The sequence below is a fragment of the Panthera leo genome, chromosome A1 (assembly GCF_018350215.1).
Source record: "Panthera leo isolate Ple1 chromosome A1, P.leo_Ple1_pat1.1, whole genome shotgun sequence".
Taxonomy (NCBI): domain Eukaryota; kingdom Metazoa; phylum Chordata; class Mammalia; order Carnivora; family Felidae; genus Panthera; species Panthera leo.
The window spans coordinates 168,875,393-168,891,074 of record NC_056679.1 but is presented as its reverse complement, the minus strand read 5'-3'; the positions used below and the strand labels follow the sequence as shown (position 1 = coordinate 168,891,074).

The following is a 15,682-nucleotide window of genomic DNA, read 5'->3' as shown; positions in this document are numbered from 1 at the left end:
AAAAAAAAAAGAATAAAATATCTGAAAATAAATTTAACCAAGGAGGTGAGAAATCTGTATTCTGAAATCCACAAGGTATTAAGGAAAGAAACTGAAAAAGACATATATGGAAAAATATTCCATACTTATGGATTGAAAGATATAATATTGTTAAAATGTCCATACTAGCTAAGGTAATGTATAGATTTAATGCAATCCCTATCAAAATCCCAATGGGATTTTTCACAGAAATTAAAAAGAACAATCCTAAAATTTGTATGGAACCACAAAAGACCATGAACAGCCAAAGCAATCTTGAGAAAGAACAAAGCTGGAGGCACCACAGTCCCTAGTTTCAAACTCCACTACAAAACTATAGTATTAAAACAGTATGCTATTGGCATAAAAACAGACACATAGACTAATGGCGCAGGATAAAGAGCCCAGAAATAAACCCAAACATAGATGGTCAATTAATTCATGAAAAAGGAGCCAAGAATATACAATGAGGAAAGAACGGTCTCTTCAATAAATTGTGTTGGGAACACTGGATATTCATATGTAAAGGAATGAAAACAGACCACCATCTTTTACCATACACAAAAATTAACTTGAAATGGATTAAAAACTTAAACTTAAGATTTGAAATAATAAAGCCTAAGAAAACATAGGTGGTAATCTCTTTAAGCCTGGGTAATGATTTTTAGCATCTGACACCAAAATAAAAGCAACAAAAGCAAAAGAAACAAGTGAGAATATATCAAATTATTTTTTTGAGACTACATCTAATTAAAAAGCTTTTGCATAGCCAGAGAAACCATCAACAAAGTGAAAATACAACCTACAGAATGGGAAACAAATATCTGCAAACTGTACATCTGATTAGGAGTTAGTATCCAAAATATATAAAGAACTGAAGTCACTAACAAAAAAAAAAAAAAAAACAACAAATAATCAAATTTAAAAATTAGCAAAAGATCTGAATAGACATTTCTCTGAAGAAGATAAATCAAAGGATAATAGATACATTAAAAGATAATTAACATCCCGAGTTATCAGGGAAATGCAAATCAAACCCACAATGAAATATCATCTTAGCCCTGTTAGAATGGCTATTATCAAAAACACAAGAAATAACAAGTCCTGGTGAGGAGGTAGAGAAAAGAGAACCTTGTAAACTGTTGATGAGAATGTAAATTGGTGCAGCCACTTGGTGCAGCCACTATTAGAACAGTATGGAGGTTCCTCAACAATTTAAAAATAGAACTATCATGTGACCCAGCAATTCCACTTCTGGTTATTTACCCAAAGAAAACAAAAACACAAACTTAAAAAGATAAATGCATTCTCATGTTCATTGTGGTATTATTTACAGTAGCCAAGATATGAAAACAACTTAAGTGTTGATCAGTGGATGACTGGATAAAGAATTTTTGGCATATATACACACAATGGAATATTATTCAGCCATAAAAAGGAAATCCTGCCATTTGCAACAATATGCATGGACCTTGACGGCATTATACCATGTGAAATAAGTCAGAAACAGAAAGATAACTGTACAATCTCACTTCTATATGGAATCTAAAAACAAAACAAAGTCAAACAAAAGCTCAAACTCATAGAAAAAAGGATCAGATTTGGGGTAACCAGAGGAAGAGGATGGGGGAGGGCAAATAGGAGAAAGGAGGTTAAAAGATACAAACTTCCAGTTATAAGGTAAAAATAAGTACTAGGGATATAATGCATATAGCACAATGCCTCTGGATAACACTTGTACCATATATATGAAAGTAGCTACAAGAGTAAATTCTAAGAATTTTCATCACAAGGGAAAAAGCTTTTCATGCTTTCTCTTTTTATTATATCTATATAAGGTAAAGGATGCTTACAGTGGTAATCATCTCACAATATATGTAAGTCAAAATATCTCAATAAAACTGAAAGGAAAAAAAAAAAGAGAGAGAGAAAGAAGGCTGGCCTGTCCCATTCAAAGGCTCACTAGAAAGAAATGACTTCTGGAGTTGGAAGGCCTGAGATTGTGTAGAGGCTTTGGCTCATCACCTTGGGCAAACACTAACTTTTCTGGACCTCAGTCTCATCATACGTAACTGTGGCCGAGCATTAACCACCAACGAGGGCTTCAGAATTTGACACTGTGCTGGACACCTAGAAAGCCAAAATTGAAAAATATTTGTTCCTGTTGCTGTTACTAATATTGTTACTGCTATTACACCGAACTTCCCCAAAATTCCAGTTTGAGAACGATGTTGCAGCTGAACATTATAAAAAGCACACATATTCACTAAATTTCAACTAGACACAAGGCAGCCATTCAGAATGACCACTAAAATGACCACAAAAATGTGACACCTTGAGACTAAGAGAAAACAGTAAGATAATACAACTTACTTTATTAGAGCACACTACTATTTTTGTTCTGTGTAATGTGACATACTGCGAATATTGCACTATAATAGATTGTCACTGTTCCACTACATGATAGAAGAGAACTTTGAATGTCTAGTTTCTGAAATTTTATTGATCTCTGTTGCCAGCTCTGCTCTCTGCTCCTTTCCCTGGCTATATTCCTCCTCATATGCAATTTGGCTTATGTGAGGATATAAATTTTTTAAAAAGCTTCAAAGAAAAACAACTCTGCAAATAATTAATATAAAAAACTTAGGTGAGTATTATAAAGCTTCCAATTCAAAAAAACTAATCTTTGGGAAATTATATACTAACTGAAAACTGAAAGCCAATGTTAGAGAGTATGTCTTGCTGAAATAGCTCCCAAATTGTTTTTCTGTAATTATTTCCTGAAAATACCTTTTAAAAGTAAAAATGCTTATAAACATTATTATGCCTCTAGATATACATGCCACTAAAATGTGAAGAATCCCAAGTAACTATTTTGTAATAAAAGAAGCAATACTTTACACTGAAAAAAATAATATTCTTTCTTATTACAAAATATATTAATAGCAAGTCGTAACTATAATTAATTTCTAATCATGATTAGTTTAGATGTTTTTAGGTGGTGGACAGTACATTTTAGAATGCTAAGAAACGACAATTTCCAGATATTTTTACTCAAGTAATTATCTAGAAAGGAATGTTAAAAAGTTAGGAATTTCTTATTTTTGGTATTAATTTATAGATTAGTTTTAAAGTTAGGTGTAATGTAATATATTAGGCTTCCATAAAAATAGAAAAATGACAAGCAATGGTGTTAATGGAATAGCTTCATTTTCTTAAATTTTTTCTAAGTCTTAACTGATTGGAATTTTTAAAATTACCCTTGCTTTAATAAAGACCAAGGAAAGAGATATAAGAGATCATGAGAAATGAGAGAGAGACTGATTGGGTTAGGAGGGGTAGCATACAGAGGAGACACAGAAAAAGTTACATTAATCATGCGTGTGGTATTTTGATGCTTAACAAGTGATTTTAGTTAAATTAGAAATACCTAGTTCAGATAAAAATTTAATGTGATATGTAAGATATACCATTATAGAGATAGAGAAAATACTAAGAACAAGTCATCGGTTCATTAATCTTGACTCTGTTTATACTTCAGAGAATCATCGTGTGTTTTTAAATGAAGTTCTGTATTAAGATTAGTGAATACTTAGCACAGTAGATTAAAATTTACCCACCTTTTCTATTACTTAATCTATAACATACTGTATCTGAAAAACAGTTTATGTCAGTGAGTCCAATTTATACTCAACAGGAGAACACATAAATCCCAAGGTTTATTTATGCTGAGCTACTGTGAAAAATTGGAACAGCACATTCTTGGAATTATTCAATAGTCTAAGCATATACCAGCCTCTGGATTATATAAAACGCCTTCAATGTACACTCTACAATGAAAACTTTAACTGTGCAAAAAAATAAAATAAAACAGAACAAATCTTTCATCTACCACATTTCAAAATTTTTATGTCCTTAGCAACTAAGATATTATTCAAATAGAACAACCCATATGGTTCACCTTGCTGAAATGGATAACACACGTACCTCAACATTTTCTTGGAAATACAAGGACATTTTCAAAGATGCCTGACATCAACATCTTTCCTTTTGGCAAAAACCTTACCATCTTTCCTGGAATACTGCCAGAAACCATCCTAACTTGGACTCAAAAACTACTCTTCAGAGCTTAATGAGTTCCCACCTCAACTATTAAAATTAAACTCTTCATAAATCTATCTTCAGTACACTCAGGGGGTGGACACAGTTCAGCCAAATTATTTTATCATCTAACCTTGTCTTATATACTCTGGTTTTCTATACATCCCAACACATTTCAGAAATTGTTATTCTTTTCATTCTTCTCCATCTCTGACAGGTTTTGAGCTCTCCAAAGATCACTTGTCCTCCAAACCACCTACTTAGTACCCACTTGCCTTCTAGGTTTGACTTGTCTACCTCCTGTTCTGAATTTATGAAACTGAACTATGATATTTCATCTCAATCATATTTCCTTATATATTTATGGTTAACCTTAGATAAAGTGTTTTGTCCACTGAAAGCTGCTACCTGACCTTCTACTGTGTTTACATAATTATTTTCCTAAAAGTTTTATATTTAAAAATATGAAGGAAAAACTCATTGACCGACATGTTAATAGCACTCCTGTGTTAAAATGTAATTTTTACATCCGACTTTGGACATTTTATATCGGACATTTTACATCCGACTTTGGCTCATGTCATGATCTCATGGTTCGTGGGTTCGAGCCCTGCGTTGGGCTCTGTGCTGACAGCTCAGAGCCTGCAGCCTGCTTAGGATTCTGTGTCTCCCTCTCTCTCTCTCTGCCCTTCCCCCACCCCTCCCCCCCACCCGGCAATCTGTCTCTCTCAAAAATAAATAAGCAATAAAATTTTTTCATAAAAGAATGTAATTCTTTGGCAATGCTCTAATAGGAAGAAAAAGAAATGAATGCCTCAGATTAATTTTTAATTAGTTAATTAACATTTTCACTGAACAATCTGGGCAAAAATAATTAACTAATGCTTTGAAAATACTGACAGTTATCAAAGGTTGGATATTGTTTATTCTGAAGTATCTGGGCACAATAGGAATCTGATAGCTGGCTGAAAAGAAAATCCAATCTATAATTAGTGTTAGTTTCAGCTCAGGTTAATTAATTTAGCAGCAGCTAATATTTACTAAGAATTTAGAATGTGGTAGACTGTGCCACATTTGTTACACATATTCTTTCATTTAATTCTGGGAACCTTATTATTCTCATCCCTCATTTTAGAAGTGAAGATATTGAGGCTTACAGAGACTCAGTAACTTTCCCAAAGTCATACATCTAGAAGTAACAGAGTCAGAATATAAACTCATATATGGCTCCAAAGCCATAGTGATCATGTTGACACTAGTAAAAGTCACTCTGAAGTATTCCTGCTCTCAAATGAGACAGTGCATTTTGAATTCCATTGATCATTTCTTTTACTGTAATGTTACAGTGAATAACAACAAAACAGCTGTTATATATCAATTGTGATAACTCATCAGTGAGAAGCCTCAAACACTTTGGGGGTATTTTTCCCACCAAGCTTTCTTAAACAGTTCGCTAAGGAAATCTTGACTCCATAATCAAATACACTGGGATGATAGTAATTTGGTAGAAAGGGACATTATATAGAGATGAAAGAATATTTTCTGATACTCTGATTCATAAGGATTTATATCTCTATTATGATTATGACTATGGTATGGGGCTTAATTGGCCATTTATAAACTCATCTCTTATATGGATGGATCTGCTTTTATACAAAATACTATTGACCGTTTCTGGAAGTACAGGCTTCTCGGGAGACCATAGCTCTTCTAGAGAAATCTCTCAAGTCAGATGCTACCTGAACTGCTTATCTAGAGGCCTGAAGTTTGGGAAATATTCATGAATCCTTCCTATAACATACCTATTCAGGTGGTCAAACAATAGAATTTATCTAAAATTTATCTCCACATGAGTAAACACAGATGTACAAAAGCACTCTTTATGGTAGCAGATGACTAGAAAAACAATTATCAAGCAGGGCATAAACATATGCAGGGACAGAAAAAGGGCTTTTCATTGTGTTAGCTATGTCCTCAAAGTAACACTTAAAGTTATTCCACTGCCTAAACCACAATTGTACTGGGAATTACACTGAAAATTGCTTACCCTGACCTATGAGGCTCTTCATCATTCTGTCCCTTTTGTCTTTCCAACCTTATTTCCTAAGCTCTCCACGCTTCAGGAGAAGTTATCTCTACTTCTTCTACCCTTCTTCCTGTTTCTCAAATATAAAAGCCATTCCTATACACATCTTTTGCACGTGCTGTTCTGTGCCTTTCCCCAGCCATTTGCAAAGGGAGATTATTTTTTACCTTTCAGGTGTTAACACAGATGTCACTTTTCCTAAGGCCTCTAAAATAATTTAGGTGCCACCTTTTACCATCTCTGAGCAAATCCTTCAATAGCAAAGTTTGCAATAATGTTTATTTGCAATTATTGTTAAATATATGTCTCTTGTACCACACTGAATTCAGTGAAGGAAGAGGTCACATATATATTTTTCACCAATGTGTATGGCATATGGAACATAGCTGGTGCTCAATAAGTACTTATCAAATAAAGTAATTAATCCAAACCTCACAATAATGAAGAATGACAAGCCTTGAAGAATAACTGGTATACTTTTAAGTTTCAAAGTCACTTAATATAAGGTGATATTTGTTTCCAATAAGAATGGTCATTTTGCGGATTTATTTTTGTCAAAACTAACTAGTTTAGAATACTTTAAAAGAATAAAGCTACTTCAAATTACTGTCACATTGGCTTAAAAATTCCAACTTAAAAAGAACTGACCATAAACTCTCAAAAGTAATCTCAATGTTATAATATTTATAAATTTCATATGTGATAACCTATTCTTCATTTTTTAACAACACATTTAAAGATGTAAAAACAAAAACAAAAAACCTACAGTCCAGATATCTAAGACTTTTATTCTATTCAACAAATGATAGATGTTGCCTGTAGGAAGGATTTCTTAATTTTAATAGCTGAAATACAAAATATACAGATCCACCCACATGCTGGTAGTAAATAGCATTGTGGAAGATAACTTTATTTGGAAGTCTTTACCAAGGACTTGAAAATGCTCCCAATACTATCACAGACTGACATGTAAGAGAAGGAAAACAAAACAAAACAACATAAATAAATAAATAAATAAATAAATAAATAGAAATAAAATGAAGTCTTAACCGGTGCAAAACTGAAAATATTTAGTCTATGTAATCTCTTAAGATTCAAAATTATTAGAGATGCTCTATAAATCCATTTCCTTAATCTCTTTGTTTGCTATAGAAAGCCTGTCATTTTGAATGCAAATACTGTCAAATCTAATACTATTTTCTCAAGTTTGGCACAGAAGAAATTAGGCAAACTTATTGTTTCTAGCAAAGGTTACGTTTTCTAGGTGTATTTATTAGATTCTTAATCTCAGGCCCAGCTGTGTCAGGCATTGAATCATATCCTTCTTGGTATTGAAATTCATGCCCACAAATAGGTACCAATGACAATTTACTTCAGTTTTACAGAGAAGGACAAATGGAGGCAAATAAAGAACAGCAAAATTCCACACACATAAAACCTTGTTATGACAGTTTCTAATATTATGTTCACATTTTCAATGACAGGAGGCTATACAATGCTTAATATAAAGTGCAAGCTCTCAAGATAAATTTGTGAAGATGTTTTATGTTACACAGCATCTGAAAACCTAGTAAAGGAAAAAAGAGTCCCTAAATGAGAAGAGAGATATTAAATATGACCAGAAAACTAGTAAGGAAATGAGAAAAGAAAAATACATAATGGATTTTCAGAAGCAATTAATTTGACTGGTCATAAAATGAGCATTTAGCAAGTAGAAGATTGATTTCATCCTCAAAATTTATTCAAATTTATGAAGGGCAAGGAAGAGAAGGCCAAACTATATACATTCCCATTCACTTGACATAACAAAACACAGACCATTTGGCCTGAAGAGCCTAGAAGAAATTCAGTATTTTCCATGAAATTTGTCATTAATGTGAAGCTCCCTTTACATCATGTACCCTTGGAAGCTGATCAAGACAGCAAGAGTCTCGTATGTTCAGTTCAAGGTAATTACCACAAGAGGACTCCTTAATTTGAAATAGTCATTACTGCAATCTACAAGGCTTTGCAGGATTGGAACCCCACTGCCTCTCTAGCCCCATCTCCTCCTGCTCTCCCCTCCCCCTTACTACACCCACACTGCTCTTTATTCAACTCCCAAGTCTAGAGTGCCTGTCCTCCACCTATCTATGTAGCTGGTTCTCCCCCCTCAACAGGCTTTCAATCAAATGCTCCACCCTACTGAGCCTTCTCTGGAGACTTTCTCTAGGACTTCAACCTCCACCCCTCCTCAATATTGCTATCCTCTTCCCTCTAGACTGCACTTTTCATGCCATTCAACATAATCTGTATTTTACTTTTTTATCTGACATATTTCTTCCCTCACTAGAATGTAAGCTTCACGAGAATGGGATTTTTGCTTTTTGTGGAGTCTTTCAGTCTGTTTTCTTCACTGTTGAATCCCCAGCACCTGGCATCCCACTGGGCATTCGGTAACTGTTGAGCATGAGTAAATAACCTAACAGAAAAATCTAGATTTAAATGAATAGCTATGGATAGAGGGATACACCTCAAATATTAAAGCAGAAGATTTTCATTTCTTCCACAAATTTAAGAAGAGTCCAGAGTTTGTCTGACTATCATTTCTGAATACAAAGGATAACTTACAACTAGAAAGGGATAACATTTACAAACTAAAGTGAGAAGATAGCATTGCAGTATCTTTGGCTAATGCTGACACGAGGCATTTGTTTGGTTTCTACGTAAAATAGTCTGAGTATTTATGGCACTTCAAAGTAGAAAAAAAACCCAAACATTCACTTTTCAACTTTCATTGTAAATAAAATAAGTATTTTTTTAAGAACTTTGATTCAACCAATTTTCAGTTGTCTTTTCAACTTGGAAAAATAGTCTGTGCCCTTCACTGTTTCAACAACTGTTTTCGTTATAACCCTGATAACAGGAAAAATCTCATACTAATAGGCACTTTCACATTCATATATGTTAAATAAGTTATAGGGGAAAACCTATTTATTTGTAAAGACAAAACATTATATGTAAATTTTTATTTTTTACTTCGGTTGAATTCTACAGTTTTACTAGTCCCAGCCACACTTCTAATATTTGCATCAAATATAAGTAGGCTTTTGATGTTCAAGCGAATTTTTGTTTTTAACATATATCTTTGAACTTTATCTGAGAATTTTAAGACTTTCCCATGTATAGTAACAAAAACTTAAAAATGATAAAAAAAAAAAACAAACCAAAACTAGTTAAAGCTAATCAGTCCCTTAAAGAACCATTTATCCATGTGGAAGGATGCCTATGTATTCATCACCTCCACACTTTCCTTTCAATCATTAAATAACTTCAACTGCCATAAAGTCATTTTCAAAACAGTATCTACGACAAGAATATGGTTCAGAACACACTTTGTCCTGCTCACCAGGCTACCTGCCTCCTTGCAAGAGGTACTTATAGCTATCACTGTTATCAGATGCTTAGAACATAAAAAACATAGGAGCAATATTGCGCAGATGTACACAATCCATCTTTGGCTCAAACGTACCATGATAACTTAATGTCTGTTGTAACATACCAACCTTTTTCTCATTTCATTGATAAAAAAGGAAAATCTCTGTACACTTCTTTAGAATCACTCAAGTCAAAAAGGTAATACAGTAGTGGTAAGAGTTATTATATATTTCAGGTTTTTCTCATATCCTTCTTCTGGGTTAATGTATTTAGCACTTAGCTCCACCTCAGGGGAAGAATATTCACTGCTAGAAGAAAGTGATATATCTGAAGAACAATAGGAAAATGCCAAAACCACATGTGTGGAATACTACCAGCTTATCAATTTATGTCACGTGTAAATAAAATTAGCTGATTCCCAAGGATGTTAGTGCTTTCAGCATCTGAAGAAATGGCCAGTTTATCCCATCTGCATTTGCTTTGGGGTATTAGGCAGCAAATGAAACACGAGGGCAAACCAGTGTATCATTTGGCTGAGAAAAAATATCAATTTAAAGATGTTATCTTTTCAAAAGGTTTTGGAAGTAGGTTACATTATATCAAACTATTATCTGTGGTATAAAATGGCAACAGAGAACATTTATTTTGTTTTTCATTAATGTGATATGCTTGAATTATAAAGTGAATGTCTAAGTTTAGATATAACATCAGTTAACATTTAAAAGAAAACTTCCTTATTTTCCCAAAGTGGAATTCACAATCCTCTAATTTATTAGACCAAATTCATACCAAAGTTATTTTTAAAGAGTATTCTGTTAATAGCTCCATACGTAAGTCTATAAAATTAGGTTCTTCTGTGGCAATTAACAAAAAATAATTCAGCCACTGAGTTGACATCTTATAATTTTTAGTAAATAAATACTTATTTGAGTATTACTATGTTGCTCTCTCCTTGAGCTCAAAATTTGCTGCTGTGAAGTGGTATTATTACACAACTGGTCATGGGTTAGAGCTTATGTAAGACCAAGTGCCAGTTCAGATTTTGAGGGCTCTCCTTTATGAGTGGTAGGAGCAATGTTCCTTAATCTTTTCTTGGCACAATTTACCTTTGTTACATTTATGATGAACAAATGAAACAAATGCCAGGCAAGTATCCACAGCCAAAACACTGGGACTTTGTTCCCAATGAAGCAGGAACTGTCATTTTCAGGGACTACCATAATAACTTTCTATAGCTGTGATAATCACATGACTGAAATTGGTTCTGCTACATCATATACATATATAAAATGTTGTTTTGAATTGAAGGGGTAGTTTATTTTTAAGAAGAATTTAACCTCCCTAGGGGCGCCTGCGTGACTCAGTCGGTTAAGTGTCCGACTCTTGATTTTGGCTCAGCTCATGTTCTTGCAGTCACAAGATCACAGCCCAGCCCTGGACTGCACTGACAGCGTGGACCCTGCCTGAGGGTCTCTCTGCCCCTCCCCTGCTCACGCTCACACACACACACATTCTCAAATAAAACTTTTTTTAAAAGAATTTAACCTCCCAGCAAAATTTAGCGAAATTACTCACAGAAATTATCAACTGAAATGAATTAAAAGAAATTGTGACAGTGGAAATGTTTCTACTGAGATGTTAAAGACATTTAGGATATAAAATAATCACGCTAAGATTTCTAAGCCAAAATCTCTAGACCATATAAACTCCATGAACTCAATTCTTAAAAAACATGTTATAGGGAGGAGATATATTTTGATGATGTCTAAACCTGGTAAAAATTCTTCAATAATTCTCAAAGTTTCAAACACATAAGTCATTTTAAAATTAAAATGACTTTGAGTACTGCCAAAGGGCAGCATCTGTATAAGCTATGGAATGTACCAGATAATGTAACATTCAATTGGTTCCAGAAAGTTCTGAACTCAGACAGGAGATCCATGTCAGAAAGAAAGGGGCAGTTACAAGTCTCTAGGGAAAGAAAGTGGAGACTGACATTTTTTTAAGGCTTAATAAAATTAATCACCTCTACTCATGATGTGCAGAAACATTGTTGCATTTAAAGGTTAAGGTGCTTAGTTTCCTCTTCATCTGGGTATCAGTGGCAGCCCTAATTCAATCACATAAGAAAATAAATGACACCTGCCTGGCCCATAAACATTCCTTTAAGTAATGTTTGTCACTTAAAAAAAAAATTCTCTCACAATTTCCTTCATTTCAACTTCTAAGTAATAAACAACATGCTTACAAACTGTCTTTTTTAGCATATTAGAGCTTTTTGTTTTTAGTATTTCCTAGTGCCATTTAGAATTGCCTTTTGTTTGATTTTACTTATCCAGCAACCCATGAGCAAACAAGTAAATAAAGCATTTGTAATTCAAGAGATGATTCAAGTAAAGACAAGATCATCTTGGAGTATTCACTCTAAACTTCAATTCTCAAATGCTTCTAATCTCTTTAAACATTACTTTGGTTCAAATATATTTCAGATTTATGATTTCAAAGGGTTCAGTTATCTGACGAGAACAGGAGCATATTAAGTCTCTGCATAATGCAGTTTTGAAATGGCATGCATATTAGACACTAAGCAGTTATTAAATCTTGCTTTTAACCTACCAGTTTTCTAAATCTTTCCTCCACAAGCTTGATTCCCAGTAGAGAAAAAAGGAACTCCCAACAAAAATTTTCCTGTTTACTACAGTAAGCTATTTACTTATCTGTGCACAAGGCTGAGAAATTATGTAAGGGGGATTAATGTATTTGCCCATAGGGTATCTTGCATAGATGTTTAGCTTGAATTTTCATTTGTATTTTTAATTCGTAAAAGGATTATATATTTTGACCCACTTATAAATTGAATGATAAAACAAAACAGAGCATTATTTTCCTACTTGCTATTTAACTAATGTTGACAAGTCATTTTTACTTCTCTGAACTTCATTTAGTTTATTTATAAATGAAGATAACAATATGGCTGGTAGAATAAATGACCTAATATCAAAGTGCTTTTACAACTTTAAGATATTTTTTAAGCATAAGAAATTATATATTACTATGGTGCTTTTACAAGAATGAAAACTAGCTGGCTCTTTCCCCATAATACCTTTTATAAAGGAAGAAAAACACAGAAAAGTACTTTCTGAAGTAGTCTGAGAATTGAGGTTTCAACTTAAACATTTTTCTAACAATTACAATAATACAGCTTATTGCTAAAATTCAGAGGCCATTTAATCTAGCCACTTGAGTTTTACATAATAAAGATCAATGAAAGCTAAATATAAAACATATCAACAGAACAGTTACAAGGATGGAGAGAGAAGAACTGAAAACAAATGTTATACATCCTAATTTGTTCTCAGTCATTCCTATTTAGTACACCTAGGGTTAGGAGGAGAATTAGGGGCAGAGGCAGGTTCAGAGTTTGGGTTAGTTTTGGCTGGATTATAGCAGGCATTTTAAATAACCACTTTTTTCTCTTAGCCAATTGGAAAATAATAAAATTGATGGTAATAAAACAAAGTGGTCCCATGTGAAATATTTAGAGAGATATGTAATGTGTCTATATGTGTATTTACATAAAATCACAGTACATTAGTCCTTATACCAACCCTATTAATCTTACTTTATAGGCAGGAAAATTAAGGCACAGAAGTGTTAAGTAAGTTCAGCAAGGTCATATAAGACTGCCTAGCTCTTGGGCTTTTTTTGTTAAAGAGCCATTTACAAGTTCAGTTTATATACATAAAATTTGTCCATTTTAACGTATGATTCAATGAGTTTTGACAAATTCACAGGTGTGCAACTGTCACTACAATCCAGTTTGATACATTTTCATCATGCCAAAAAGTCTCTCATACCTGTATACCGTTGGCCTTTAAACATCAGGGCTTAGGAGTATCAATCCCATCCCAGGCGAAAATCTACTGGGAAATCTATTAATTTCCTAAGAACATAACAACTAATAGTCTACCATTGAGCAGAAACCTTACTAATGACATAAACAGTTGATTAACATATTTTGCATGTTAAATGTACTAAATACTGTAGTTTTACAATAAAGCTAGAGAAAAAAAAACCTTATCATTAGGGAAAACACATTTACCATACTATAAAAAATATGTATAATAAATGGACCCACACAGTTCAAATCCATGCTGTTCAAGAGTCAACTGTATAGTCAATCCCATCAGAAAGCCCAGCCCCAGAAAACCACAATGCCTTCTCTGGCCATTTCAAAGAAATGGAATCATACAGCATGTAGTCTTCTGCATTGGACTTGTTTCGATTAGCATAACGTTTTTGAGGTTCATGCATACTGCAGCGTGTATTAATTACCTCATTTCTCTTTATTACTTAATAGTATTTATACCGTTTGGATATGCTACATTGTTTTTCCATGGACATTTAGGTTATTTCTACTTTTTGGCTATCATAAACAATGTTGCTATGAACATCTACTTACAGTTTTTGTGTGACAAGTATTTTCAATTCTCTTGGGTAAATACCTAGGATTGAAACGCTTAATATATGTGGAACATTCATGTATAACTTCTAGAGAAATTGTAAACTTTCTTCCAAGAAAGCTGTATTATTTTATATTCCAGCACTAATGTATGAGGGAGTTGGTTTTTTCACACCCTCACCAACACTTATCAGAACTCCAGATCTCCACCACTACCCTCTCTGGCCTTTTACTGACCATGCACTTGTGTCACGGAATGCTGGACAGGACAGAGGAAGGAGCTAAGTGAATGAAGAAGTGAGGGAGACAGAGATCCCTATACTTTTTCAAAGACAACCATATCTATTTCAGCTGATGAACCTACATTGACACATCACTATCCTCCAAAGAGTGTTACAATATTAGTTTAACAGCTAGCATTTTAATTTCAAACACTGGCAAACAAGTGTTTATTGTGACAAAGATGAAAAATACCATAAACATGTTAAAGGGTGCTTTTTATTTACTTTTTCTGGCTATATGGTTCTAGAAGCTAGAACATGCGGTATGATGTTGAAGTGGTAAATGCAGATAGAGGTTTTATTTCTTATATAAAGGAGGAAAGTATTCAGTCATTTACCATTAAGTATAATGTCATCTACAGGCTTTTCTTAGAAGCACTTAATGTTGAGGAAGTTTTATTTCTCATGAGAGCATTCTTATCAGGAACACAGGTTTGATTTTGTCAATTTTTTGTATCTATTGAGATGATGATACTATTTTTTGTTTGTTTGTTTGTTAATGTGATGAATGGCATGGATTGGTTTTTGAAGGTTAAACCAACTTGCAGTTCTAGGATAAATTCTGCTTCAGTATGATGTATTTCTGTATATTGCTATATTGGCTTTGTTATAATTATGCTTAGGATTTTTATATAAGATCATGAGACATTACTCTGTAGTTTTCTTTTCCTATGATTTTTTTCTCTAGCTTTAGAATCAGGTAATGGTGGTCTCAAAAAATGAGCTGGGAAGGAGTCTTGCTTTTTCAACTTTCTGAATGAGTTGGTATAGAAGTGGTGTATTTCCTTCTGAAAAGTGTAGTATAATTCACCAGTGAAGCCAGCTGGGCCTGGAGTTTTCTTTGAAGGATAGTTTCTTAATGACCAATTCTTTAAAAGAGAGGGGGATATGAAGATTGAAGGATTTGGTAGTTTTATCTTTCAGGAGATTTGTCCATTGCATCTAAGTTGTTTAATTTGTTTGCACAAACTTGGCCAAAATATTCCATTAATATCCTTTTGACATCTGTAGACTCTGTAGTGATGTCAGCTCTCATTTTTGATATTAGTAATTTGTGTCCTCTCTTTTTTCTTATCGGCCTATGTAGAGGTTTACTTTTATTGATCTCAAAAGACTAGCTTTTAGTTTCATTGACTCTGTGTTTTTCCCTTTTCATTGATTTCTGCTATTGCCTTAATTTTTTCTTTCTTCTACATACTTTGAGTTAACTTGGATTCATTCAACTTTTTATGGTAGAAATTGAAGTCATCACTTTGAGTACCTTCTTTTCTAATATAGACATATACTGTTAAAGTCGTTTCTCAAGTACTGCTTTAT

At 33.4% G+C, this 15,682-nt stretch overlaps 1 protein-coding gene across 8 annotated transcripts in view; it reads right to left on the bottom strand.

The window, feature by feature from the left end:
• FER (FER tyrosine kinase) overlaps positions 1 to 15,682 on the bottom strand; it is a 445,463-nt gene that overhangs the window by 130,814 nt on the left and 298,967 nt on the right. Inside the window, exon 17 of one of the 8 annotated variants that reach the window (XM_042944832.1) lies at positions 1,961 to 2,148. The exons of the other annotated variants lie outside the window; for them this stretch is intronic. Coding sequence (XP_042800766.1) covers positions 2,123 to 2,148 — 26 coding nt within the window. The 3' untranslated portion in view covers positions 1,961 to 2,122. Of the gene's footprint in view, positions 1 to 1,960; positions 2,149 to 15,682 lie in introns of those variants that run through there. 8 annotated transcript variants of the gene reach the window in all.